Here is a 25,528-nt window from a genome sequence, read left to right on the forward strand (position 1 = left end):
TCTTCCCTCTCTCTCCCTCCTCTCTCTCTCTCTCTCTCTCTATTTTTCTCCCTCTCTCTCTTTCTCTATCTATTTGCCTGGTTCCTCTTTTTCTCTCCTTTAAGCTTTACTGATAAATAAAATATTAATCGACGCTTAATTCGAGCACACTGTATTCGTGATCGAGCGACCGTATCAGTAATCAGTGAGCGAGCGGACAAACGAGTGAACGAACGAACAAACGAACGAACGAACGAACGAACGTTCCACCTGAATAAACGCGCTCGTTTTTTCCACTTGCTGATATTATAAAACTTACTGATACTAAACCACTGACCGGCCTCCGTGTGATCCGTACGTGATTTGTTCGAGTTAGTGGGCCATTTCAGGCATTGAGAACTGGCACGAAAACCGTTTTTCCAGACATTAATTGTTCTTTCTACATCTTTTCCGCGATTGCAGATTTAACGAGGACGACTTGTCAATTGTTCATTTTGTTTCCTAATTCCGAGAACGACGTTTGCATCTCAGAAAGAAATTGCAGAGCGAACGTTCACATAGAATAAACTTCGCGAAACTCAAAACAGCGCAAACGATCGTGTATTTTCTATTGATTTTCTCTCTTTTTTTTCCTACTAATCGGATATTCAACTCAACATGGTTCTCCGACGCAAAGTAAGTAATCCTATTATTACAGTAGAGATATTAAATTAAGAGATTTTTTTAAATTTGGTTTTTGTCATTTTCATGCAGAATTTTTTAGAAAGATAAAGAATTTAGAATTTTTAGAGAAGGAATATATAAAGATCAATGTCAATTCTTTTAGAAATATTGTATTGATTTATATTACATTAATTTTTTATTATAAATGTTTGTAATAATTATATGTTTTATATTTTTCTTCCTTTAAAAACGTTTAAAATTTTTTATTTTTTCAAAAATGTTAAATTTATTGACGTATAGAGGAATTGATATAGTTCATATATATAAATCCTATTACTATTATTAAATATTTATAACACTGCCCTATTACATTATTTACATTTGTTCCTCGGTCAGGGTTGCATAGTCAAGATTGCTTAGAAAATCGAATTTTCAAACGGTAATTTTATACGCTCAATTATGCATAAAAGAAAATTGTATTCTCATTTTAAGAATATATGTATCACATATCTCAAAACATTACTAAAAATATAAAAAGTTTATAGATTGTTCTGTTATTATATTCTATTATGTTCCATTTTATTTAAGTATCTATGTAAAATTTGAGCATAATTGGTTTCCAAATTTCTAATTGATTTAGAAGTTATTTAATTTTTGTTTATTTTTGTTTATGTAAAACACAGTTTTGCAGTTATTTGATGAGAAAGTAACATTATGGATTAAATCAATTTTTTATATATTCTAATAAAACTTTAATAAATATTTGTGCAAAAATTTATTCAGATCCACTTATGTTTACTTCTATCAATATAAATTAACTGAGATTAATTTCAGTTTAACTTACCCAGATAACACAGTGTCTTCTTAAAGAATTCATAAAGTAGTCTTCCTTTCTGAACAGTAATTCCTGAGGAATTCATAGAAGAATACTTTAAGAATAACCTAGGAAGTTACTATGAATTCCTATGCACTATGAATTCCTCAGGACTTCTTAAAATATTCATATAGAATTATTTGTTAGAATTCCTCAGAACTTCTTAAAGTATTCATATAGAATTACTTGTTGGAATTCCTCAGAACTTCTTAAAGTATTCATTAGGACTTCTCCAAGTAGATATGTCAATGCAATTAAAAAATTTATTTTCAAGATTTCTGATAAATTTTCCGATTTTTATAATATTGGGACGTTTTTCAGAAAAATTTAAAAAATAAAAAAATTTGATTAATTTGGTAAGAGGAAGATTATACCATGTTTCAGTCAAGCCATAGTCGTACCTGTTAAAGCATGTTTAATTTCTGTACCTGAAAAAACGGTCACCCATCCAAGTGTTAACCATCGCCAACGTTGCTTGACTTCAAAGACCGTACGCATTCTAACGCCCCGTGATGATCCATGAACACTTCTTGTTTATGCATACATATTTGTTATAGATTATTACAATAGATGTTGTCAGAAGGATGAAACATATGTATAGTTAACACAAACGAGGATAAATGTTGCATCATGCAAATCATGCGTGAAACGGAACGCGACACTCTGTCGTTGCAGATCAGCACGCTCTTAAGTTGTATATTAATTGTTTTGTTAATTATATGTAGCGCATTTCGCGTATAAAAGTATAAATTAGCATTTATTAAACGATATATAATTATACAAATGTAATTGAGATTATCCAAACACTCGAGTAATTTCTGATAAATACTCAAAATATTCCAAATAATAAATCGCGAGGTATTCATTGCAATGAACTCTTAAGGAATACTTCAATGTGAACTCATTGTGGCTAATTCCTCAAGAATTCTTTATGTATTCATTTTTTTACTTCGCCAAGTATTCTTTAAAATGACTTCTTTATGAATACTCTAAATGTTCCAAATAATAAATCGCGAGGTATTCATTACAATGAACTCTTAAAGAATACTTCAATGTGAACTCATTGTGGCTAATTCCTCAAGAATTCTTTATGTATTCATTTTTCTACTTCTCCAAGTATTCATTAAAATGACTTTTTTAGGAATTTTTGTTCTTCTCTGTGTTATCTGGGTATTCTTCTCATCTTTTTCTCGTTTTTATAAGAGACAAGCAACCCAAAAGTTCAAAAAATTTTAAAACTTTGTATGCAAGTAGAGCAGTTTATTCGATTTTCTCTGATCTAGACATGGAAACAATAATCCGTAGCAAAACAATTTTTTGTCAGATTATAGTTTAAGGGGGTAAAAGGTACCTCTTGAAAAATGTAGATTTTTTTCGGAATAACTACTCACACAGCACCGCAAGATTTCAAAAAATTTTCAGAAAACTGTCAATAAAATATGAAATATTTCAAAAAAATATTTCAGACCTGTTTCAGATATGTTTCTGATACATGAAATGTCTGCTTTCATATAATGAGAAATATTTCAAATACATTTCTGACATTACATAAAAGCGGACATTTTATGTACCTCAAATATCTGATCGAAGTATGTCTCAAATATTTTTTTGAAATCTTTCACATTTCATTAACAGTTTTCTGAAAACTTCCTGAACTCTTTCGTGCTGTGTGAGTATTGCACCCAGAAAAACGGTCACCCGTCCAAATGTCAGCAATCGTCAACGTTGCTTGACTTCGAAAATCGTACGCAATCTAACGCGTAGTAATGATTCACGATAAAAAACTTTAAAACTTTATATTTATTTATAAAAATATAAGTTGACCTTACATGTTTTATCCTTCTGACAGCATCTATTAAAATGATCTATAATAAATATATGTACGCATAAACACGAAGTATTTATGCGTACATATATTTATTATAGATCATTTTAATAGATGCTGTCAGAAGGATAAAACATGTAAGGTCAACTTATATTTTTATAAATAAATATAAAGTTTTATAGTTTTTTTTACTAATTTCCCACACAGCAGATATCTTTCAGAAAACTTTTTGCAAAATGTGCTGTATGGCGCTGTACTCTGCTCACGTTGACGCGAAAGAAAAAAATATTAATAAAATAAAAGTAATAATGTTAATAATATTTTAGAAACTATTTTATATTTGTATTAAATATTTTAATATCATTCAAGATTATTTCAATGTTGGCTGTCATATTAAATATCAGATTTTTTAAAACTTTTAATGATATTTTATACATTACATACGAAATGTTTCTGAAATATTTCAAAATATTTCGCTGAAAAAGTCGGAAATAATTTTGATGAAATATTTACAAATATTTTTGAATGATTACTATGTTATATTTCAATATTAATTTCCAAAATATCTTTCAGAAAGCTTTCTGAAAGATGAGTGCTGTGTGAGTACTGAACAGTGGAAAATATTGAGAAAAGCTACACCTTTTTTTATATCTACAAAGCTGTATATAGATAAATGTTTAAAAAATTCTAAAGTTACCACTACCAATTGCTCTTAAAATTGCTTAGTTTTATGATAGAAAAAAGAGATGAAACTTTTGTTTAAACTTTTTTTCAATATTTCTTATTTGATAGTACTACAAAAAAAGAAAAATTTTTTTTCTGGAGTGATTTTACCCTTTTAAACTATAAAATGGAACAAACAAAAATAGTTTTGTGCTGCAAATAAACCGTTCTTGCAAAATTTCAGAATTTTCTGACATTTCGAGTTGCTTTCTAAAACTAGAGAAGGAATAAATTAAACCGAGACCAAAATTAATTAACATTGGTAAAAATAAAAATTATTTATTTTATTCAAAAATTATTTAATAAAAAAATTACAGTAAAATAATGTTTCCACTACGTAAATCAACTTTTTGGAGTTGGGTTAGAATAAAAATTGGACATTTATAACCAAAATTTTGGTAAAACTGTATAATAGGGGCCTATACGAAAAATCAATTCAAAGGTAGTAGATCTTATATATTTTTGATCCTTGAATCCAAAACTGTTGTTAGAATTAGGGGGTCACTTGTATTTTTTAAGATATCGTCATGAAAATAACAAAAAACGGTAAATTTGCGTTTAACGAAATACAACACACACACACACACACACACACACACACACACACACACACACACACACACACACACACACACGCACGCACGCACGCACGCACGCACGCACGTACGCACACACACACACAATATATATTCTCAGAAAACGTGTGGGCGGGGGAGGGGCGGAGCCTCCCCCCCTCCCTGTAATTTTTCCTAACTCTAGCCCATCAATCTTATGTCGCTATTTGGTTAATGCGAAAACATTGGAAACGAACAGCGTTGAAAGTCGCAAACTTAGATGGTCCTGAACAAGCGTGGATGTCGTTTACTTTACGTAAAGCACTGGGCCCCGATTCTTGAATTCATTCGCAAGAGAAACGTATTCGCAAATTCTGTTCTTACAGAAAAGTTGGAAATTTATTGGCTATCGTATGACTTTCAACCAATAAACTTGCAACTTTTCTGTTAGAGCGGGTATTTGCGCATACGTTTTCTTGCGAATGAATTCAAGAATCGAGCCCCTGATATCATGTATCGTATTTATGAAACGTAAAGTAAACGATGTCCACGTTTGTACAATATCACATAGGTTTGCGATTTTCCACGCTGTACGTTTTCAATGTTTTCGCATTAACCAAATAGTGACATAAAATTAATGGGTGAGAGTTAGGAAAAATTACGGGGAGGGGGTGTAGGGGGTGGGGCGGATCCCCACCCCCGCCCACGCGTTTTCTATACCATATAACTTTACTTTTCACAAATTTCATTCCATATTAGTCAGAAAACAATGGTACATCTTTTAATCTTTTTTACCTCTTTTTTACATCTCTCTTCCCCTGCTTACAGAGCAAAGCAGAGAGACGAAGCCTCTCCCTCTGCATCCTTCCCACGCGTTTCTGCATCCTACTCTCCTCTCTGTTTCAAAACTAATAAAATTAAAGCAAGAAATTAAAAAAAAATTTTTGTGTATAACTCGGAAACTAAGGCCGAGTGACGGTAACATGTATAGGGAAAAGTTGTTCAGAATAATGATTCTGACAACATACATCAAGGTCATTGAAATCGGTGAGGTTGCCCTCTATCTGCATAATTACCGAATACGTTTTTTTGTGTGATTTTGCACATCATGTAGATTTGAAATTTATCGGTGGAAATTTGCACTTACTGATCTGAATATATGGGAGAGCTAACTTATCCAAAAAATATTGTACTTATTCGCTAAAATACCATAAAATGCAGTGCAAATTTCTAACTTGTGTATTATCAACAAAAAACATCGTATCGATGTATATTTCTTTTAATTGCTTAGAGAAGAACGAGCTTTAAAAATCTGGATTAATATTAGCCGAAATGATTTTAACAAAAAACTTGTGAAAAAGGATAACAAACTTTTTTCAATAAAAAGAAAAACATGTTTGGTTTTCATGCGATATGAAAGGGTCACACTTGATAAATCAAACTTTTGTCTAGGGATTTTTAAGGTAGAGTCTTTACCCTTTAATTAAAAAAAATTATGTACGTAAAGTTTGATAAGTAAAGTAATTTGGATTTTTTGTAAAGTTACGTCACTTTGAAGACTACCTAAAAATTCAGTCAAAATTTTTGTCCCGTTTTTTTTGCGCCAGTGTCTAATAAAATATATGGATTCGACCATTCAAATTTTGTGAAAACGAAATGATAATCTCGTGCTATAGGCGCCGCGCTAGAAGTAGTGTTGCGTTATTTTTTTAGTCGCGTCGCATTCTATGTAACTGCCTCTTCTGCATATATTTTTATATTAGAACATAAAAACTAATCTTAACGATATATTGTACGATGTAAATCATAAATGCATATGTAACACAAATATACCTACATATGTTAATTTTGTTACGAAAAACAATCTGCAAATACATGAAATTTCCTACAGAATCTATAGGAATCTATGAATGGTTTAAGAAAATTATGAGGAGCTTTGTAGAGATTATTTCTGCAATATTTGAGCCATTTTCGTGAGAGGCCAAAAAGTGGCCTTATAGGCCTTCCTCCTTTGCCTTTGCCAGTGAAAGCCGCAAAAACGGGATTTTTTAACCTTTAGTAATTACACCTCGGAACAATTTAATAATAATCACATAGGATCATTCCGACCCCGATGATTTTGAACGCTTGCGGCACCAAAAGTATGTGTTCTATTAAGATTAAAAAATTCTTATGCATAATTTGTACATTAAAGAATATGTTTTCATAATTTAAATAATAAATATTTAAAATATTGAGAAAAATTCTTGAAGAAAAAAATAAAAAGTCTCTTTTTACTCAAAAATTTATAACTCTGTCAATATTTTATAATTTTACCTTAAAACTAGGGTTCTACTTTTAAGATATAATACTCTAAGAATAAAAATACTGGGTGCTTTAAAAAGTATATTTATTTCGAAGATTAAATTCGATGATTTTGGGGCAAAAAATGCGGTTATTCAATAGTGAAGAGTGTATTTATTTAATTATGAAAATAATTCTAATAGATTTTTATTCTTGAAAATTCATTCAATTTTTTTTTCTTGAATTTTCATTCTACAATCGAGTGTGAACGCAAATTATACAATTATACCATCTAAATATTCAGAAATCACGAGAAAACGCAATAGAAAAAAAATTTGATAGAACCACAATATTACTTATCATTTTTTGAGACGTTTGGAGTACAAAAATGGCGGAAAAATAATTGCCCGAAATTAACAAAAAAGTTATGTTCTAATCACACTTAGGATTGCTGTGGCCCCAGATTTTGGAACGTTTACTTCAAACACAGCTGGAAGCACACTGATGTTTTGCGAGTTGTGGCATGTATACAGTCGTGGACTAGACACCTCATACCATCAGGAAATGTTGCGCACTCTTTTGAGAATTTAGTACTTGTAATATTGATGTGAAAATTTATTGAGATCAAATAGACTCCGGGTGATACTTACTAAGAGTTAACATTGTCCTTTTGAATATTATTTCAATATGATGTACTATATTGTAATATTGATTTTGATGTCACTTTGATGTTGATTCGATAGATTATTTTTTGTTGGATAAAATTGATAAGATACGTTGAAAGAGAAAGTTGTTAATAAAAAGTTGACAAAATTATGGAAAAAGGCGAAAATGAATATCATTAAATTTTGATAAATAAAGTAGAAAGATAATAGAGTTTTGGATTTATTTTACATTTGGTTTATTGAATTTGAATTTAAAAAATGGTCAAACTTTGACTTTATATTTGTAATCAACTACTAAAAAATAGAGTTTCAAGTAACAAGATCTATTTTTTATATTTGTAGTGCGCTAAATACCATGTCGAATCCATCATTTTAAATTTTCAAAAATTCAAAATTTAACTTCACTATTTGTAGTCAGCCCCCAAAACACCTGTATACTAAGAAATTCATAAGAAAAGATGTTTGTTTCAAATTCAAATGATGATAATTTAATTGTCAAGAACATAACTTACAAAATTATATGAAGAGCAGGAATAGTATATTGTGTAACAAGTGCGAAAAGTTAGTTATTATCCAGGAACACGGGAAGTCGATATATAAGTCGAAGGCGGGAATTGTATTTAAAAAATCGTCATTCTTCCAGGAAACAATTTTTTCGTACAAATAATTCATTATTTCATCGTTTTTGTCCTGTTAACAAATAGTACAAACAGTGAAATAATACATTCTCCCTCTACTTGTTTTATGCACGCTACTTCTTATTACTCGTATGTGCGGCATTTTGTAGCGCATATGATAACGTATGAACTCTCACAGAATTATCAATATTACGTCGCTTTCACAAACTTAATTTTAGTTAACTTGTCAAGTTCGGTTTTTCCGAAAATAGGATGCAACGGCTTCCCACGCACTTGCAACAAAAAATTATTCTATAATGTTTTTAAAACGTCTTGATCTAAACGTCTTGATTAAAAGCATTTATAATATGCCCTATAGAAATATATCTTATATCTCATTTATTGATGCGTTAGTTGTGGGAACCTGTGATATGATGATTTTGAGAAGATAATAGCTTAGAGTCGATATCTTTTTACAGAGTTGTTGTTACATAAGAAAATATGTTGCAATTATTGCTTTTTCTACATGCTGTTGCTACATTATTTTTAGCAGAAAATTGTTACAAATTATTTAATGCATCTGCTGTGCTCTCCACGAGTTGTAATTTTTTAATATGTTTACATAAAATAAGCTGATAAAATTCTAATTTGGATTACTGTAAATACATTTATGTCCAAAACAATCTTTTCTTGTCATTTTGATAATGTGTCTGTTTAAACATTAATTACACAGGCACACAAAAAAAAGTGGTTGGTCCGGCGGACTAGACTAGTCAATCCTTATGTATTTTGACCCGCTGAATCCGAATCTAAGGTCAGAATTGCAAAGTTAGCTCGCATTTTCTAACCACAAAAAAAATTCTTTTTTAATTACACAGGCACACAAAAAAAAAGTGGTTGGTCCGGCGGACTAGACTAGTCAATCCTTATGTATTTCGATCCGCTGAATCCGAATCTAAGATCAGAATTGTAAAGTTAGCTCGCATTTTCTAACCTCAAAAAAAATTTTTTTTTAAATATTGGTCCGGTGGGCCAGACTAGTCAATCCTTATGTATTTTGACCTGCTGAATCCGAATCCAAGGTCAGAATTGCAAAGTTAGCTCGCATTTCCTAACCTAAAAAAAATTTTTTTGAAGTTAGGAAAAAATGAGCTAGTTCAGCAATTCTGACCTTGGATTTGGATTCAGCGGGTCAAAATACATAAGGATAGACTAATCTGGTCCGCCGGACCAACATTTAAAAAAAATTTTTTTTTAAGGTTAGGAAAAAATAAGCCAATTCAGAAATTCTGACCTTGGATTTGGATTCAGCGGGTCAAAATACATAAGAATAAACTAGTCTGGTTTGCCGGACCAACATTTAAAAAAAAAATTTTTTTTTTTAGGTTAGGAAATGCAAGCTAACTTTGCAATTCTGACCTTGGATTCGGATTCAGCGGGTCAAAATACATAAGGATTGACTAGTCTGGCCCACCGGACCAATATTTAAAAAAAAAATTTTTTTGAGGTTAGAAAATACGAGCTAACTTTGCAATTCTGACCTTAGATTCGGATTCAGCGGGTCGAAATACATAAGGATTGACTAGTCTAGTCCGCCGGACCAACCACTTTTTTTTTGTGTGCCTGTGCTAACTGTAATATTTTTTCAAGAATAAATTTATACATTTTGAGACATAACGGTTCATCAGTTGTATGTGCCGTAAAGAGAAAATTGAGTAATTGTGTGACTTTCATTCAATTTATAATCCTCAAAATAATTTTAAAACAATATATTTAGAAGAAGAAGCATAATGACAATAATTAAATTTATAAAAGTAGGTTCTTTTAATATAGTGTTTAAATCAAAAGAAACAAATAAAAAAGCTTTGTGAATATCTGATTATCATACATGCGCATCATAGTATATATAACTATTAAAAAATGTTAAACATTAATGTTTATAAAATGTTTATAAAATAAACAAGTTTTGTGGTAGGTAATTATGAAAAGCATATACAGATTTAGCTACTCTTTTACTAAATTAGTAATTTCATCCATTTGAACTATTATTTGAACAATAAAACCTGTTTTTCTTATAATGGATATGGAAAGAATATTTTAGTGACAAACAGAATCAATTTACTTATTTTTAATATTTATTATGTTGAAAACTTTAACGCTCAGAGTGTTTATTATGCGCTGAGTTCTTTTATAATACTGTACAATAATATCCCACACAGCATGAAATATTTTGAAATTTTACATTGCAAAATTTAAAATGTCTGTTAGAAATCCTTTATGAAATATTTCTAAAATACAAATATGTCCATGAAGGATCAAAGTTTTGAAATATTTCTTGAAATATTCATAGTGTTTCATACAATATTTTCAAAAATGTATGAGAAATATTTTATAAGATATTTCCTAAAATATTTCTGTATCATATGAAAAATGTCATCGATTCTTTTATTAATTTTGACATCTTTTATAAAATAATTTAGAAATATTTCAAAAATCTTTCATGAAATATGACAAGCAATATATTTAAAATTTTTCTAAAAATTTGATAATGAATATTTTAAAAATTTTTCAGAAATAATTTAAGAAATTATTCACGAAATATTTTGGGTTATATATATATATATTATATTTAAAAAAATGTGTGTAAAGGTTTTCTTGAAATATTCGGGTACCTTTATGGTGCACAGAATTAAACAAAATTAAATAAAAAAGGTATTAAAATTGAGCAATTGCTTAAAATTGTACAATAAAATAGCTTAAGGAAATGCTGGACTGTCTCTCAAACTTGATCGGGATTGATAATGTACCCAGTGAACACATTTTATAGCGGCAATATAACATGGAAGTTACATGTAATTTAACATTGTTATTCTTGTGATATGTAGTTGCTATATGACATGGAAATAACCTGTTACATAACATTTGTTATACGCAAGTAATATAGCTGTTATACATCGTTTTGGCGTTACAGTTATGTAACAAAAATTGTATAATCGTAACATAACACGCTCGTATCAATGTTATTACGGAACGATGCGTCGTAGTTGACTCAGAAATCAGACAACATTATAACATCCTGAATGAGAGATCTATTTGATATTTAAAAAACTTATCGTAAAGATAATGTTTTAAAAAATAACGGTTTATCTACAATTACTGCACACAAAAAAATGCACAAAATCTAAATTCATCATGTACTAAACAAAAACAGAATAATAAATGTACTATTCAATTTTTCTTAGAATTATGATCTATATAATTAACCATCTAATTAATCATTTGAACGCTTCAAAGATTAGTGCTAAATAGATCGCAATTTCCATCAAATTATTAAGGTTATGAAAAAAGATAAATTTAACAATGAAATTAATAAATAAATAAATTAATGCTATTTATTTTTAATATGTTTTGCAAAATTTAGTTGCTTTTATAAAAAATAATATAGTTGCGTCAGTTTATAACATATAGGTAGACATATATGTAGACAATAACAAGTACTCATATCGATGAGTCAAATTGGCGTAGCAGGTAGAGTACAAGGTTCGTCATCTTAAGGTCCCGGGTTCAAACCTAGCAGCGGCAAGTAAGAATAAAATAAAAAATAACATAATTTAAATTTAATTAATTAATTAAAATTTATTCTAAATTTAGTATGTGCTGTTGATAAAAATAATTTTAAAAAAATGAAATTTTTATTTTATTTTATTTTTTTTGTAACTGTTGTGTGACGGTTAGATAACATGTAATTATAACATGTTATATTGCTGAGTCGGAAATTGTAACTTACATGTAAGTTACGTGTAACTTCAGAGTAACGTAACCTGTTATATTCGGTTACATTGCTGTTACACTGCTACTATATTACTGTGTTCACTGGATAGAGTCATTTGTGCATACCATTAATGAGATTTTGTATATATTTCTTTTATAGATTTGAAAATTCTTTTCCAGAATTAAAGTACAAATATTAATATCAATCTGTGAATTGGATTTTATATCGAGAACGAAAAAATTTTTTTCATATTACTCTACTTATCGACTTCTTCCAAATCCGCCCTCACACATACATATGAAATATTCAGGTACATTATTCTTCTATACCAAAAGCTTCTAAGTCATTTCTGAAAGCACATTATTATTATTTCCTGTAATGACAAGGGTGCATAATAGTTATTTCATATGTATAGAGTCTTTAAAACTTAGTGCTGCAGATTAATTTTCTCTGGAGTTATATTGGCCTATATATTAAACATATATGTATTCATCATATATATTATTAGGTGTACAAATAAGTTTCCGCCGTTTTTTATAAAAAATTGGGCATTTATTTATTGGGCATTTCTTGGGGGAGCATTTATTATTTTTTTAAATATATTAACCATATATGAGAGCCAGACTTTAGAAAACATATTATACAAAATAACTATTTGCATAAAAATTTTGTGCTACGTTAAAAAATTATAATCTTAATAAAAAAACATTTAAAGCTCAGAAAACGTATCTTAAAATTTTTTTTTTAATTTTTGTTTAATGATGTTTTGTCAAGCTATGTAATATTTTAAAGTATTGAAAAGTATTGAAAATATTAATTTTCAATTTTATGTAATTTAGGAACAAAATATCGTAAAAACGAAAGTAGAAAATAGATTATTATGGAATAATATTAAAATATTATGAAATATTATTTCAAAATTTATTCAAATTAAATTTCCGTATAGTATTTTTAATGTGTCAATGTACATACAGGTCATAGTCATATGACGTAAGAATGCGTTCTTACAGTTGTCACGCGACATTACACGTGCTTTCGTTCATAAAGTAATCTTATCTTCTAATTTACAATTCTAATTCCAGTTAAGTGTCTTTAAGAAATTAGTCTATTCAACTATATTTCTTATATTATTTGTACTTATAATGAATAAATAAATATAACATATTTTTTGTAATTTATTGATGTTGTTATATTATGTATTTATATACATGAATGTGTGTGTGTGTGTGTGTGTGTGTGTGTGTGTGTGTGTGTGTGTGTGCGCGCGCGCGCGCGCGCACGCGCGTGTACGAATATTTTTGCATTTTGAGACAGAAAATAGAGAATGATAAAATGTAAAAGAACGCAAATAAAGTGAATAGAGTAATATTTATGCCAACATCAGTAGATCATTTGATTTCAATTTAATCAAGTCATGTTTGCTTGTTCGCACATGATTTCCGATGAGTGACATTGAACGCAATTTGCGTGCAGATTTTCCATGACTTTTAATACATGTCCATTGACATATAATACATTTTTTCTAAGTATGTATTAAATACATTATACAGAGTGTACAATAACAAAGAGAAAAAAATTTAAGGCGCTACCTATATGATAAAATAAAATTAAGAAAGAAATTACAATTAAGACTTACAATTAGTTTTTTTAATTTTCTAATTTTAAATATTTAATTATTCACGTAAAAGGGCTTAAAACATGTTAATATTTATAATCTTAAAAAATCCTTTAATTTAGTTTTTCTTGGTTTTCTTATTTTATCATTTAAAGGCACCCCTTAAATTTTCTTCTACCTGTCGATTTTACATATCAAATATGTACCTTTAATAAATATATATTTCTAATAAATATTTATAAGAACAGGAGCACAGACTTTTACATAATGCATAATGTATAACGCATAAGAAAATAATCCAATCAGAAATCTTCTATCCTGTGGAGAGAAATGGACGATTTTAATTGAGCGATTCTATTATGCGTTATGCATTAAGGTGTCTTTTCATGCTGATGCTTGACGCTCATTTTAGCGTCAAAACAGGTCACGTGATCAAACCTGATGCTGAGATTTTAAAAGATGCATGAAAAGAGGTTTAGCATTAAGTTTAAAGCGTCAGTGTTCTGCATCAGTGTCAGTACATTGTGTTGTTCAAATATTTACATCATGTCATTCAAAGAGAAATATCATATGTGGTTAAATAAGTATACAAGAAAGATATTAGAAATAAAATCAGTGACGTAAACTTTTGGCAGCAGTTCTAACGAACGGATTACAACAACAAAATAGAAAAAATTATCGTAGGAAACGTTATTGAAACGTTAAATCCAATATTCTTAGATTGATATGTAACCACAGATTTTACTATTTGATTTTTTCGATTATTTTGAAAGTAGCACGATTTAGAAATTATTTTCGTATGACTCCTACACAATTTAAAAAGTTGTTGAATTTAGTAACACCATTTATCGAAAAGCAGACAGTGGTTTGAAAGCCTATACTTGCAACAGAAAGATTATGCCTGACACTAAGGTAAATTTATATATAGAATTAATTTTATTATATACTTTTATTATATTTATTTATTTATTTTTATTATTTATTTATATATTAAAGTTTTTTATATTAGATTCCTAGCTTCTGATGATTCGATGACATCTATTTCATATTAATACCTTATCGGATTAAGAATGTTGGTGCCAAAATGATTTTCTTCAGAATTGCTTGAAACTTGGAGGATACCTTGATCGCAATAAATTCTTAAAAAATTTAGAAAGATAGCACGTACAGAAATTGAGGTAATTAATTTTAAAATTCGATCCTTAAACATGTAAGCTACTGAATCATATCAAGCTACTGAAAAACGTTATTCATTAGCAATTGGGAGAAAACGGATTTTACCAAATAAACCAAAAACTGACACTCATTAATTCATAATAGTACAAATGTTCTGTCAAAAATTACGAAAAGTGACACGTATGGTTTTCGAGAAAAGTTAATACAAAAAGCAATGTAGAGGCATTCTTACGCGCGGAGAACGCACGTCACTGAAGATGTGGCAACGCTGCTCGTCTTTCAGGGAACGACCGAGCGCGTACGCGGAGTGATTTCCGTATAAAACTCGGATCTTTTCAACTCACTTAGATCGAAAGGCACAGACTTGAAAAAATAAACAAAAGACACATATTGACAGAATTTCGCCTGCTCTTCAAAGTGGTATTATTACTTTTCATTTAAAATGGTTTGTTCAAGGTGAAATCTGCGTTTAAATTTCAAGATGATTTCCAAAAAAGTATTACATTTTTTTATTAACGTCAATTAATTTTATAAAACCAATTATTTTGAAGATACAGATTTTTTTTAAATATTATAAAAAAAATGTTTACATTGTAAACAAAATTATACGTCAGTAAACCTAGCACCCCCATCACTAAAAAAAAATTCGGACCTACCGTATAATTTTCTGCTAATTTTCTGCCCTAGTCCCGAATTTTTTGCTCCTACCCGTTTGCAGGAAACTAAGATCAAAAGTGGGGGTGCTAGCTTCGCGTGACGCAAGCATCCCCACTTTCAATTTTAATTCCCTGCAAACGGGTAGGAGCAAAAAATTCGGGACTAGGGTAGAAAATTAGCAGATAATTAGCAGAAAATTATAGGGTAGGTCCGAATTTTTTTTTAGTGGTGGGGGTGCTAGGTTCACTGACGTTATAAAAATATACGCATAAAAGGCAGTTATTGAGTGTGACGCGACTAAAGAAATAACGCAACACTACTTCTAGCGCGGCGCCTATAGCACGAAATTATTACTCGTTTTGCCAATAATTGTAGAAATGGTGGAACCCATACGTTATTATATGTGAATGGATTCGGCTTTTAATGCTCTTTAATTTTTATTCGTACAAAATTTTTCAAATGTTGCAAAAAAGGAGTGGGGTAAAGGTAAATTAAAAAATTTAAAATTTTTGAAAAATATAAATATACCATTGTAAAGAGTATAAGTAGTATGTATTTATTAACTGCTTCCCCTCAGGGTTTGCAGACTCATTTAATCATACATCTCATTTTACAACATAACATTCTAAAAACTAACCCCCTACGCGCCCTGGCCATTTTGCAACCCTTACATACTCTTTCTCCCTCCCCTCCCCATCCCTATCTCCACCTGTCCCCTGTTCTTCCCGTTCTTTCTACCCCATACCTTACTCACTTTCCTCCTTCTCCTTCCATTCCCTCTTCTCCCCTGTCTACCTCCATTTCTTCCTGTCCACTCACATTTCCCTATTTGTCACCCTCACATTTCTCCCCCTCGTCCTCTCCGCTTTTGCTGCTTCTCCTCCATCTCATCCTTCTCTCCTCCATGCTTAAATCCTCGTCCACCCATATTCCCCATCGTCCACCCTCCCCACCTCCCTCCTTGTCCAGGAGATCTGTCCTCCGTGTCTTCCAGCTTCGTTATCACCACGTACCTTTTTGCTTCCCCTTTTCTTTCTTCCATCATGCTTATTCCAACCTTCTTGCCTATCACCTCCTCCATCACTCATTCCACGTAGCTCTTTCTTTCTGTCTCATCTTCCCCTTGCACTCCTCTCTTTCCTGTTCTTCTCCTCCTCTCTTCTCTTCTCCCTGTCCTCCTCTTCTTTCTTCCTCTCCCTGTCTATCCTCTCCGCTATCTTCTCCATCCGTCTCCTCGCTTTCCTTTCTGCTTCCTTCTTCTTGGATCTCTTCCGTTGCTCTTTCTCCCACTTACTATCCTCTTCTTTCTCCACTAACCTCCACCATTCCTCCATTCCTCTTGCTTTCCTCCTCCTTGTATCTACTCTCCTCCTTCTTCCTTTCCTCTTCTTTCACTACTCTCTCTTTCACTTTCCTTCTTTCTTTCACTGCCTTCTCCGTCTTTTCCTCTTGCTCCTCTCCTCGTTTTTCTCTTCTCTCTGCCGCTTCCTTGTCCACCGAACTCTGTAAATCACCCTTTCTCCTCTGCTTCACCTTGCCTCTCTCCTCACCCTCTATCCTCTTCTCACATCCTCTTGTCTCCTTCTGTCAATTCCTCTGGCTTCTCCCCCTGCTTTCTCTCTTCTTCTTCTCTTCTTTTCCTCTCTTCTTTCTCCTCTTCCTTTACTCTTCTTTCCCTCCTCATCTCCTCCCTCCACCTCTTCTCCTCGAACTCCTCCTTTTCTTCACTGCGATCTCTTTTCTGCGATCTCTCTATCTTATTCTTTGCCTCCTGTCCCCGACTTAACCTCACTTCCCTTTTTGCCTTCTCTCTTTCCTCTTCCCATCTTCTCCATATTCTCACCATCTCCTCCACCCCTCTTCTAATCTCCCTCAATTCCTTCACCATCTCCTCCATGCCTCCAATTTCTTTCTTCATAGAACAAAACTTCTCTACTTTCTTTTCCTTTCACTTTTCGTCTAGGCTCACTCAATTATTGTGGACCACGCGTCTCGTGAACATATGCGTTCCCAAAACCCGCTACCATCTTCCCCTTTCTTACTGCCATCTACCTGCTCCCGTTGCCCAATCTCTTTCCTCCTGCTTACGACTCTACCAATCTTCTCCATATCTCGTTTCCTCCGCCAATCATTGCCTCTCTCCTCGTATATCGATGGTCGATCTGTCGATCATCATGTCCTCTCCTGTAGAGTGGATATAAGGAGAGTGGAGCCAATGCTGGTTCTTTTCCCTGATTGGTTCCGCCATTTTACGATCACTTTCCGGCAGCCAGCCAGCCAATTAGGTCGCCCGAGTGGGTTAAGTGCCACATACATATAACCTTACTTTACTTTTTTTTGTTTACTTCACATTTGTGTAAAATTAAATGATAAGTTATTGTTTTTACGTCATAATTACTAAAATGCCAATTTTTTAACACTTAAAATGTTTAATTGCCTTTTAAGAATTTGAAAATTTGAAAATGACAAGCGGATTGAAGAATAAATTATTCATTTACGTAGTTGAAATTTACGCGCCTCAGTTCCGCTGTCATCATAAAATGGCGACTTTTGGCTTATTGGCTCCACTCTCCTTATATCCATTCTACTCTCCTGCCACCTGTCACGCCATTTGCCGACTCTTCAGTACACTTTCTCCTCACTCCCCAGACAGCACATGTAGATTATGAGAACGATAGTAGGATATTGCGAAAGTATATTACAATATTTGTATAATATTGGAGATACGTCTGTGATATGCCGAGTATATACTTATAATGCACTATGTCCACATTGCCTTATCCCATAGAATTTCGCTGGCAGTTTGTGAAAATATACCGAATATATCTCAAAAATGTTATACGTATGTCTAAAGTATATCTTCAGCAAGACCGCGAGGACGGGCGTCACGTTCTTCCGCCACAGAATAACGCGCACGTACAACGTAAACGTGGAAGATTTCAGAAACCTGGCTTGCTTACTGACAAACGTCTTGAAAACAAAAAGCCTGAGGCGATCGTACGGAATGACGTGCGTCCGTTTTTACGTGTGCCAGCACGGCATGCGTTTGCCAAAAATGAACGAACGAAATTTATTGTCGACGTACAAAACGAGCATATTGACAATGGATTTTTGACTCCAATTTCGAGTAATTGTCGACTTTCGTTTTGACATCGTTTACAACAGTCATGGACAAAATTTTTCAAAGTTTTCTACTATAAAAAGTCAATAGCCGATGAAAAAATTTATATCAACTTTGAGCCGCCATATTTAATTTCTAATAGAAAATTTTGAAATTTTGACCCCGGAATCTGAAAGAGCAACACTTTTTACGTAGAAGAGCATATTTTGTTTTAAGTTTTCATGTGATCTCATCACTTTTCTGAGCCGAAAACCAATCGACTATAAAATGTCCGCTTGGGAAGTAATGGGTTAAATAAGCCAAAAATAAAAGAAGAATACTTTCACTTTCCCAACTCGAATCAATGGACGAGTTCAAGTCAGCCAAACGGCTAGGTCTGCTTGCCGAACGATTAAACATGATTGTTTTCCACCTTTGGATCCAACCAATTATATTTAACTGCTTGGCAGGCCTAGCCGCTTTGCTGACTTGAACTCGTCCATTGATTCGAGTTGGGAAGGTAACATTATTCTTCCTTTATTTTTTACTTATTTAAAATAAAAGATGGTTGAATTTAAAAAATATAAGATTATTATAAACTTTTTCGCGTTAGAGCCCCCGCACATGCTTTTGCATAATGTATGTACATAAGCAAATTGATTGGTCCATAAGCAAAGTGCATAAGAAATTCAACCAATCGAATTTCTTATACATTTATGTTATGCGTTATGCAAATGTCTGTGCGGAAGCCCTTACGCGTAACCAATCAAAAACATTACGCGGGAAGATCTTTCTTTTTCTCTTTCTCTTTCTCTTTCCCTAATAGGTATCTAATATTTAATTTCTATTCCTAATATTTCCTCTATTGTGCGCAGGGCCTTACATCTCTATATATAATTGATCACGCGATATACTTTACGGGAAAAATCTGTACCATAGGGACAGCATCTTTTATCCGATATTAAAAATCGAAAATCTGAAATGTTGAATGAAAAAACAATTGATCAATTGCATTAGTTAATTGGCAGAATTATTCAAATGTCAATTTTCTCTCTATCCGGAAATGTCGAAATAAGATCGAAATAATATCAACTGTTGGAACGTCGAAATGAGATCTAAATAACATCGATTCAAATTTTGAATGAAATCTTTGGGAATATAAGATTATATATCATATATATATATACTTAAAAATTAAAAAATATTGAAAACTCTCATTATGCTTTATTTATACACAATTATTGGTTACTCGAAAATGTTGAAATTTCGACACAAGTTTCGAATCGACAGCTATTTGATATTAACGACATCGAAACGACAACATCGTTTCGAGAAATCATTTCTGACTGGGCAGTTCGTCCGCCAAGATGGCTCTACCGACGGACTGGGGCCACTTGGCGGCATACGTCGTATGCCGCGGGTACGCCAACGCGTCGTGCGCAACACTAAAAAAATGTGCGTCCTTGACGCGTCAGTACGTGCGCGACTTGGTATCGTACACGAATAATTATGTAAGATCGCGTCACGCACTACGCGTCGAGGAGGTGTTAACTCTCGACGCAAGGAAAATAAACATTTAAGAGGCGTAATAATATGAAAACTTGTTAAATAATACATCAAGTGCATAATATTGCTCTCTTGTACATCAATGAATCTTGTAAAGATTTATAGATGTACAAGATTTATGGATGTACAAGTATTTTTGACTCTTATAATAAATGTTATAATAAATTGTGATTATTAATGTTTAATTTGACCTCAAATTCGTGTTCCGCGGCCAAAAAAACATATATGTACCCATTTTGAGGTAAATATGTTTGATATCATAGGCGAAAGTATCATTTGATAGCATTTTAATGCTTTTGACGCTCTATTCCTATCCGCCATTTTGTATTTCAACTCTATATCGATAATGCCTCAGCATTACGTCAAAGAGCAAACCTTAACGAGTAAAACAAGCCAAACAAACTTAAAATTGGCTGAGAATTGCACCGTCGGTAGATTTTTGTCCAAAAAATGAGCTTTTTTTCCCACTGTGCGCCATTGCGGGATCGTCCAAACAAGACGTATCTTACTTGGCCCCGCGTCCTATCAGCATCGCGTCGTCGTCGTCGTCACTACCGTCGCCACGGGCACCAACAACACCGCCGAAAATGCCGTCGCCACCGGTTGCCTCCGTTGATAACGTTAACGATTGTCGTCGCTTACCGGTGACCATTTCCTTGACCCGTTCGTCCGCGCGACTCTGAGCCAAGAAACGGGTAACGTTTAATCTGCCGCACCACGACGTTCCATTATCCGTCATCTCACTCGGGTCGTCTTCCTCGGTTGTCTCTCGGCCCCGAATAAGAAAGACGGTCGTCACTCGTCAAGAGCACGATGAGTGCTTGCTAATGCACGCTCTGCACACGTGCAACTATACAAAGGTCGCACAATGGTCCCGACTTAAAAGGGAAAAAGAGGACCTGTTTAAAAACATCACGGTGCAGGAAATGAAAAGCAGAGTCCTGCAAATTTCGCGGGGATTGGTTTTCCCGACTTTTCTATCAAAGCACGAGGTCATCAAGAGGCCATATATTCACAATATATCTTAAGAATATTATATGTATGTCTAAATTATATCTTCAGTATATTCACAATCCCAGATAGCACACGGACGTCCTCAGGACGTCCAGGACGGACTTCGTGGATATCCTGAGGACGTTCTGATTTTATCCCGGGACGTCCTCAGGACATCCTGAGGAATAGCAAACGAGCGCCACTTTTTAGTCCTCAGGACATCCTGAGGACAGTCTATCGGACATTCTGAGGACAGTCCATCGGACGTCCTGAGGATACCATAGGATTTCCTCAGGACATCCTCAGGAATAGCAAACAATGACCACTTTTTGTCAGATTTTTTAGATTTTTTTTTTTTAGGATTTTTGATAAATGTATCGATTTTTTATAAGAATTGAAACGTTTCTCAGAAAAATTTAAAAAATAAAAAATTCCGATTAATTTAGAAAATGTTTTAAATATTTCTAAGTATTTTTAACAGTTTTTGAGAATTGAAAAAAAACTTTAACAAAAAATTAAAAGTTCTAATTATTTCTACGATAATTTTGTAAGAGGAAGAAGACTATACATGTTTCAGCGACAGTTGTACCTGTTAAAGCATGTTTAATCTCTGTACCCGAGAAAACGGTCACCCATCCAAGTATCAACCATCGCCGACGATGCTTGACTTCGAAGACCATACGCATCCTAACGCTTCGTGATGATCCATGAGTACTTCTTGTTTATGCATACATATTTGTTATAGATCATTACAATAGATGTTGTCATAAGGATGAAACATATATAGTTAACTTATATTTTTATAAATAAATATAAAGTTTTACAGTTTTTTAAAATCATTTTTACATATGCGCGCGAAATAGCATGTGGAATAACTTATTAAAAAACTGTTTTTGCGCCGTTTGTATAAAATAAAATTAAAAAATTATTTAATGTCATTTTTTATAATTTTTTAGTATTGTTAATATGCCATATTGTTTCAATAAGTGTAGACATTCAATCTGACTTTAAAGTCAACATTTTTACACATTTGATTTTGCAATACATTCTAGAAATACGTACGATATTCAAAGATTTCTCATTTGCTATATTAATTTACGTTTTTTTAAAAAATTACTATACGTCCAGGATGTCCCTGAATACTATTTTAGGATGTCCTGAGGATTTTCGTAGGATGTCCTGAGGACTCTCTTAGGACGTCCTAAGGACTGTCTTAGGATGTCCTGAGGATTGTTTTAGAACGTCCTGAGGAATTTCAGGATATCATATTCTTAGAACATTCTGTGCTATCTAAAATGTCTGGTATTTATACAGTCATTATATTTAAGTTTATCTTCAGACATTTTGTAGCTAATGAAACTCTTTATACAATATTTTAAGAATAACGTTTTCAGCTAGAATACATATATCCTCAGGACATCCCAAGAATGTCCTCAAGACATGAGTAAAATTTCAATTTATATTAATACTATTACAGAATTTAACATTCTAAACTTACTTTAGAAGTCAAATTTATACATAAAATATTTACAATAATACAACTATTATATCCTGACAAGATCCCAGGACATCCCGGGACATATTCAGGATGATCCTGAGGACGTCCTGTGCTATCTGGGATATGTCTACAGTATGTTCGCATTATATGGGTTCATACATAATGAGAGGAATAAGGAACAAGAAATTAGCATGAAGAAAGAAGAAGAGAAATTAATCATTTCGCACATCAGGGAGCTATCGCGAGAAATGAAGTGTAATATCTGTTGAATACGCTGGGGTGCGTTGGGAAATTATGCTCAGATAATTGTAGGTTATAACCTAAATAATATAATATAATATAGTAACACGTAAACCAAACATGTTTTTTTTAATTGAAATAGTTTATGTTACTATATTATATTTTATGTGCATACCAGAATTATCTGGGCTTAATTCCTGAGAAAACTACGTTGTCCGTGAATTCGTGTTCGCACGTTCACATTTTACACTTTACCACGTGCCTGCGTCACACGACGAAAATGCGTAACGTTACAGATCACAGATAGCGTTGACATGATTCACTTTCGATATTAGACGGATATTTTGGAAATATGTGATAGATATACATGAGATATATCATAGAATATTCTACGGACGTTTTGAGTATATTAGATATAATCTTGTACATTCAATAGTAGTTGCGAAGTTCAGTTGCTATATTCTAAGTTTATTTTGAGGATATACCAAAATGACATTCTACTGAGACGTTATATGAATGTTATACGTATATTCGGTACGATCACAGTACATTCCGTATGAGAGTAGAATATTCGCACGATATCTGGTGCTGTCTGGGTCTCCACTCTCCGACTCTCATCTCGTTTTACATGCTACCTCCCTGTTTCTGTCCGCTCCTGCACATTGACTCCTCCTCTAAAACTCGCTATCTCATCACCGTCACCTGCTCCGATTTTTCTCCATCTCTCCTGTCTCTTCACCTTCTTTCTCGCACCTCCTTTCAATGACCGAGGGACTTATCCTCCTTCTTCTCTTCTTTCACTTACTCTCACCTCCTTTTTCATCTCCGTTCCACTTTTTCACTACTTTAATACCAAGAGCACACCTCCCAAACAACCATGTCGTCCACCATCTTTTTCTCTCCTCCTCTTGTAAAGAGTATAAAATGCCATAAAACTTTTGTGTAGAACATTTTTTCATAAACCTTACATTTTCAAAGATATTCGCCAGAAACGAAAAAATGCGTCATTTTCGAGGGGTAGTTTCAATCTCTAAACGTCGAGATACATCGCTAAAAAAAAATATGATTCTAATATTTTTTTTATATTCTACAAAATATTTTATATTCTACAAAGCTCATTAAAATCGGTGAGGAACACTTCTCTCCGTTCCCTTGTTAGTATACCTTGACAGTTTTGCGCAAAAGTCGCTCTCGCTACCGTGCGCGAAGGAATATGTGTTTAACCAAGCTTGGATTGATAGTTACTTAATTCTCGATATAATTACAGCATGGTTTGATACCATCTTTTGTGTATAAATTTTGTATATAAATTTCGTATTAATTAAGAAAGACTAAAAAGAATAATAGCGTATAATTGTCGTAATTTATTCTATTACATAAAAACGAAAAACCTTACAAGGTAAAAAAGATACGCCAAGTACATAAATGGATTTGAAAATGAGTACAAAATCAGTAAAATTAGCCAAGTTGAATATTTTAGAAAAAAAATTTTTATAGATATTTAAAAAAAAACTTAGAAAAATCTTATAAAAATTTTTCAAGAATTATTTAAAAATGAAAATGTTATCAATGATAACAGATAGTAGAGCAAAGACTTGGCGTCAATGATTGAAGACAGAATATAAATTACATACATCATAAATATGAAATTTAGTTTAACAAAAGTAACGATAAAAGTAACTGTTTAATTCGTTACCGTTACTAAAAAAATGTAACTACGTTACCGTCACAGTTACAGAAAGAGAAAAGTAACGCCATTATCAGTTCGTTACCAAGAAAAGTAACTATAACGGTAACGGTGTTACAAGTAATTAACGGTAACGCGTTACTTTCCAACCCTGTTATGAATGTTGGAATACAGAAAATTTTCCATTGCCATTTTCGTTAGAATAACGAAGTTATCAGCAAGCAAGACAAACTTTTTCGATAAGATGTTCCTGTTATTTTATGTAAGTACATGATCGTTAAAGAGTTTTATCCAAAAATAATTAAAACAAAAATTTTATATTTTTCTATGCTTTTATATTATTACATATGGTAATTCTCTACGTAGAACATTTTATCTTTTCTCATTCATTTTTTCTATTACTATTTTAGTTATTCGTAACATGTTTTTCATCTTAAAGCTTATACTACATCCTTATCTTATAATTTTTATTGAGAAATTATAACATTGATGTTATGTTACTAATAGATGATGTTTACCGTGTTTTAATTGTTTCAAAAAAACTTTGTCCCTCATAGAAAGTAAAGATTCATTTCAAAAACATTTAGTTCTTGTCTGTCATGCATATGCAAGTACTGCTTGTAATATAAATTGTTTTACGTATTTATAATATAAATTATAAAATAAGTATAATTAAATACTGCTTATAATATAAATAATATAAATCTTGTTAAAAAATTAAGTTTATTTTACCAGATGTTTTAAGCCTTAATTCTTTAAAATATTCTTTAAAATATTCTTTAAAATATTCATTTAATTAGTCGAATAATTGAACAAATACGTCTAGTTGATGTTTGTGTCAATGAATATACAGAATTGCAATCGCTGGTTTCTTTTATTGATATCTACGTATTTTTCTAACTGATAATTTAATTTCGTAATAGATCGCATTTTTTTTCTTTTTCTTTCAAATGCATATCAATTTGAAAGTCTAATGAGGTCATAAAATTACACTTTTTATAGTAGTGCTTCTACTTTCTATGTAACAAATAATTACACTGA

The 25,528-nt window shown here is 32.2% G+C and overlaps 1 protein-coding gene across 4 annotated transcripts in view; it reads left to right on the plus strand.

The window, feature by feature from the left end:
* Positions 1–137: 137 nt before the first annotated feature.
* LOC105834878 (branched-chain-amino-acid aminotransferase, cytosolic) overlaps positions 138–25,528 on the plus strand; it is a 52,967-nt gene continuing 27,576 nt past the window's right edge. Inside the window, exons 1-2 of one of the 4 annotated variants that reach the window (XM_012677703.3) lie at positions 138–350; positions 442–654. In XM_012677703.3, coding sequence (XP_012533157.1) covers positions 637–654 — 18 coding nt within the window. In that variant the 5' untranslated portion in view covers positions 138–350; positions 442–636. Of the gene's footprint in view, positions 655–13,819; positions 14,483–14,579; positions 14,749–25,528 lie in introns of those variants that run through there. The other 3 variants (XM_012677702.3, XM_036284836.1, XM_028192992.2) reach the window with 3 other exon arrangements.

This window comes from Monomorium pharaonis, chromosome 1 (genome assembly GCF_013373865.1).
Source record: "Monomorium pharaonis isolate MP-MQ-018 chromosome 1, ASM1337386v2, whole genome shotgun sequence".
In the NCBI taxonomy this organism is placed as follows: domain Eukaryota; kingdom Metazoa; phylum Arthropoda; class Insecta; order Hymenoptera; family Formicidae; genus Monomorium; species Monomorium pharaonis.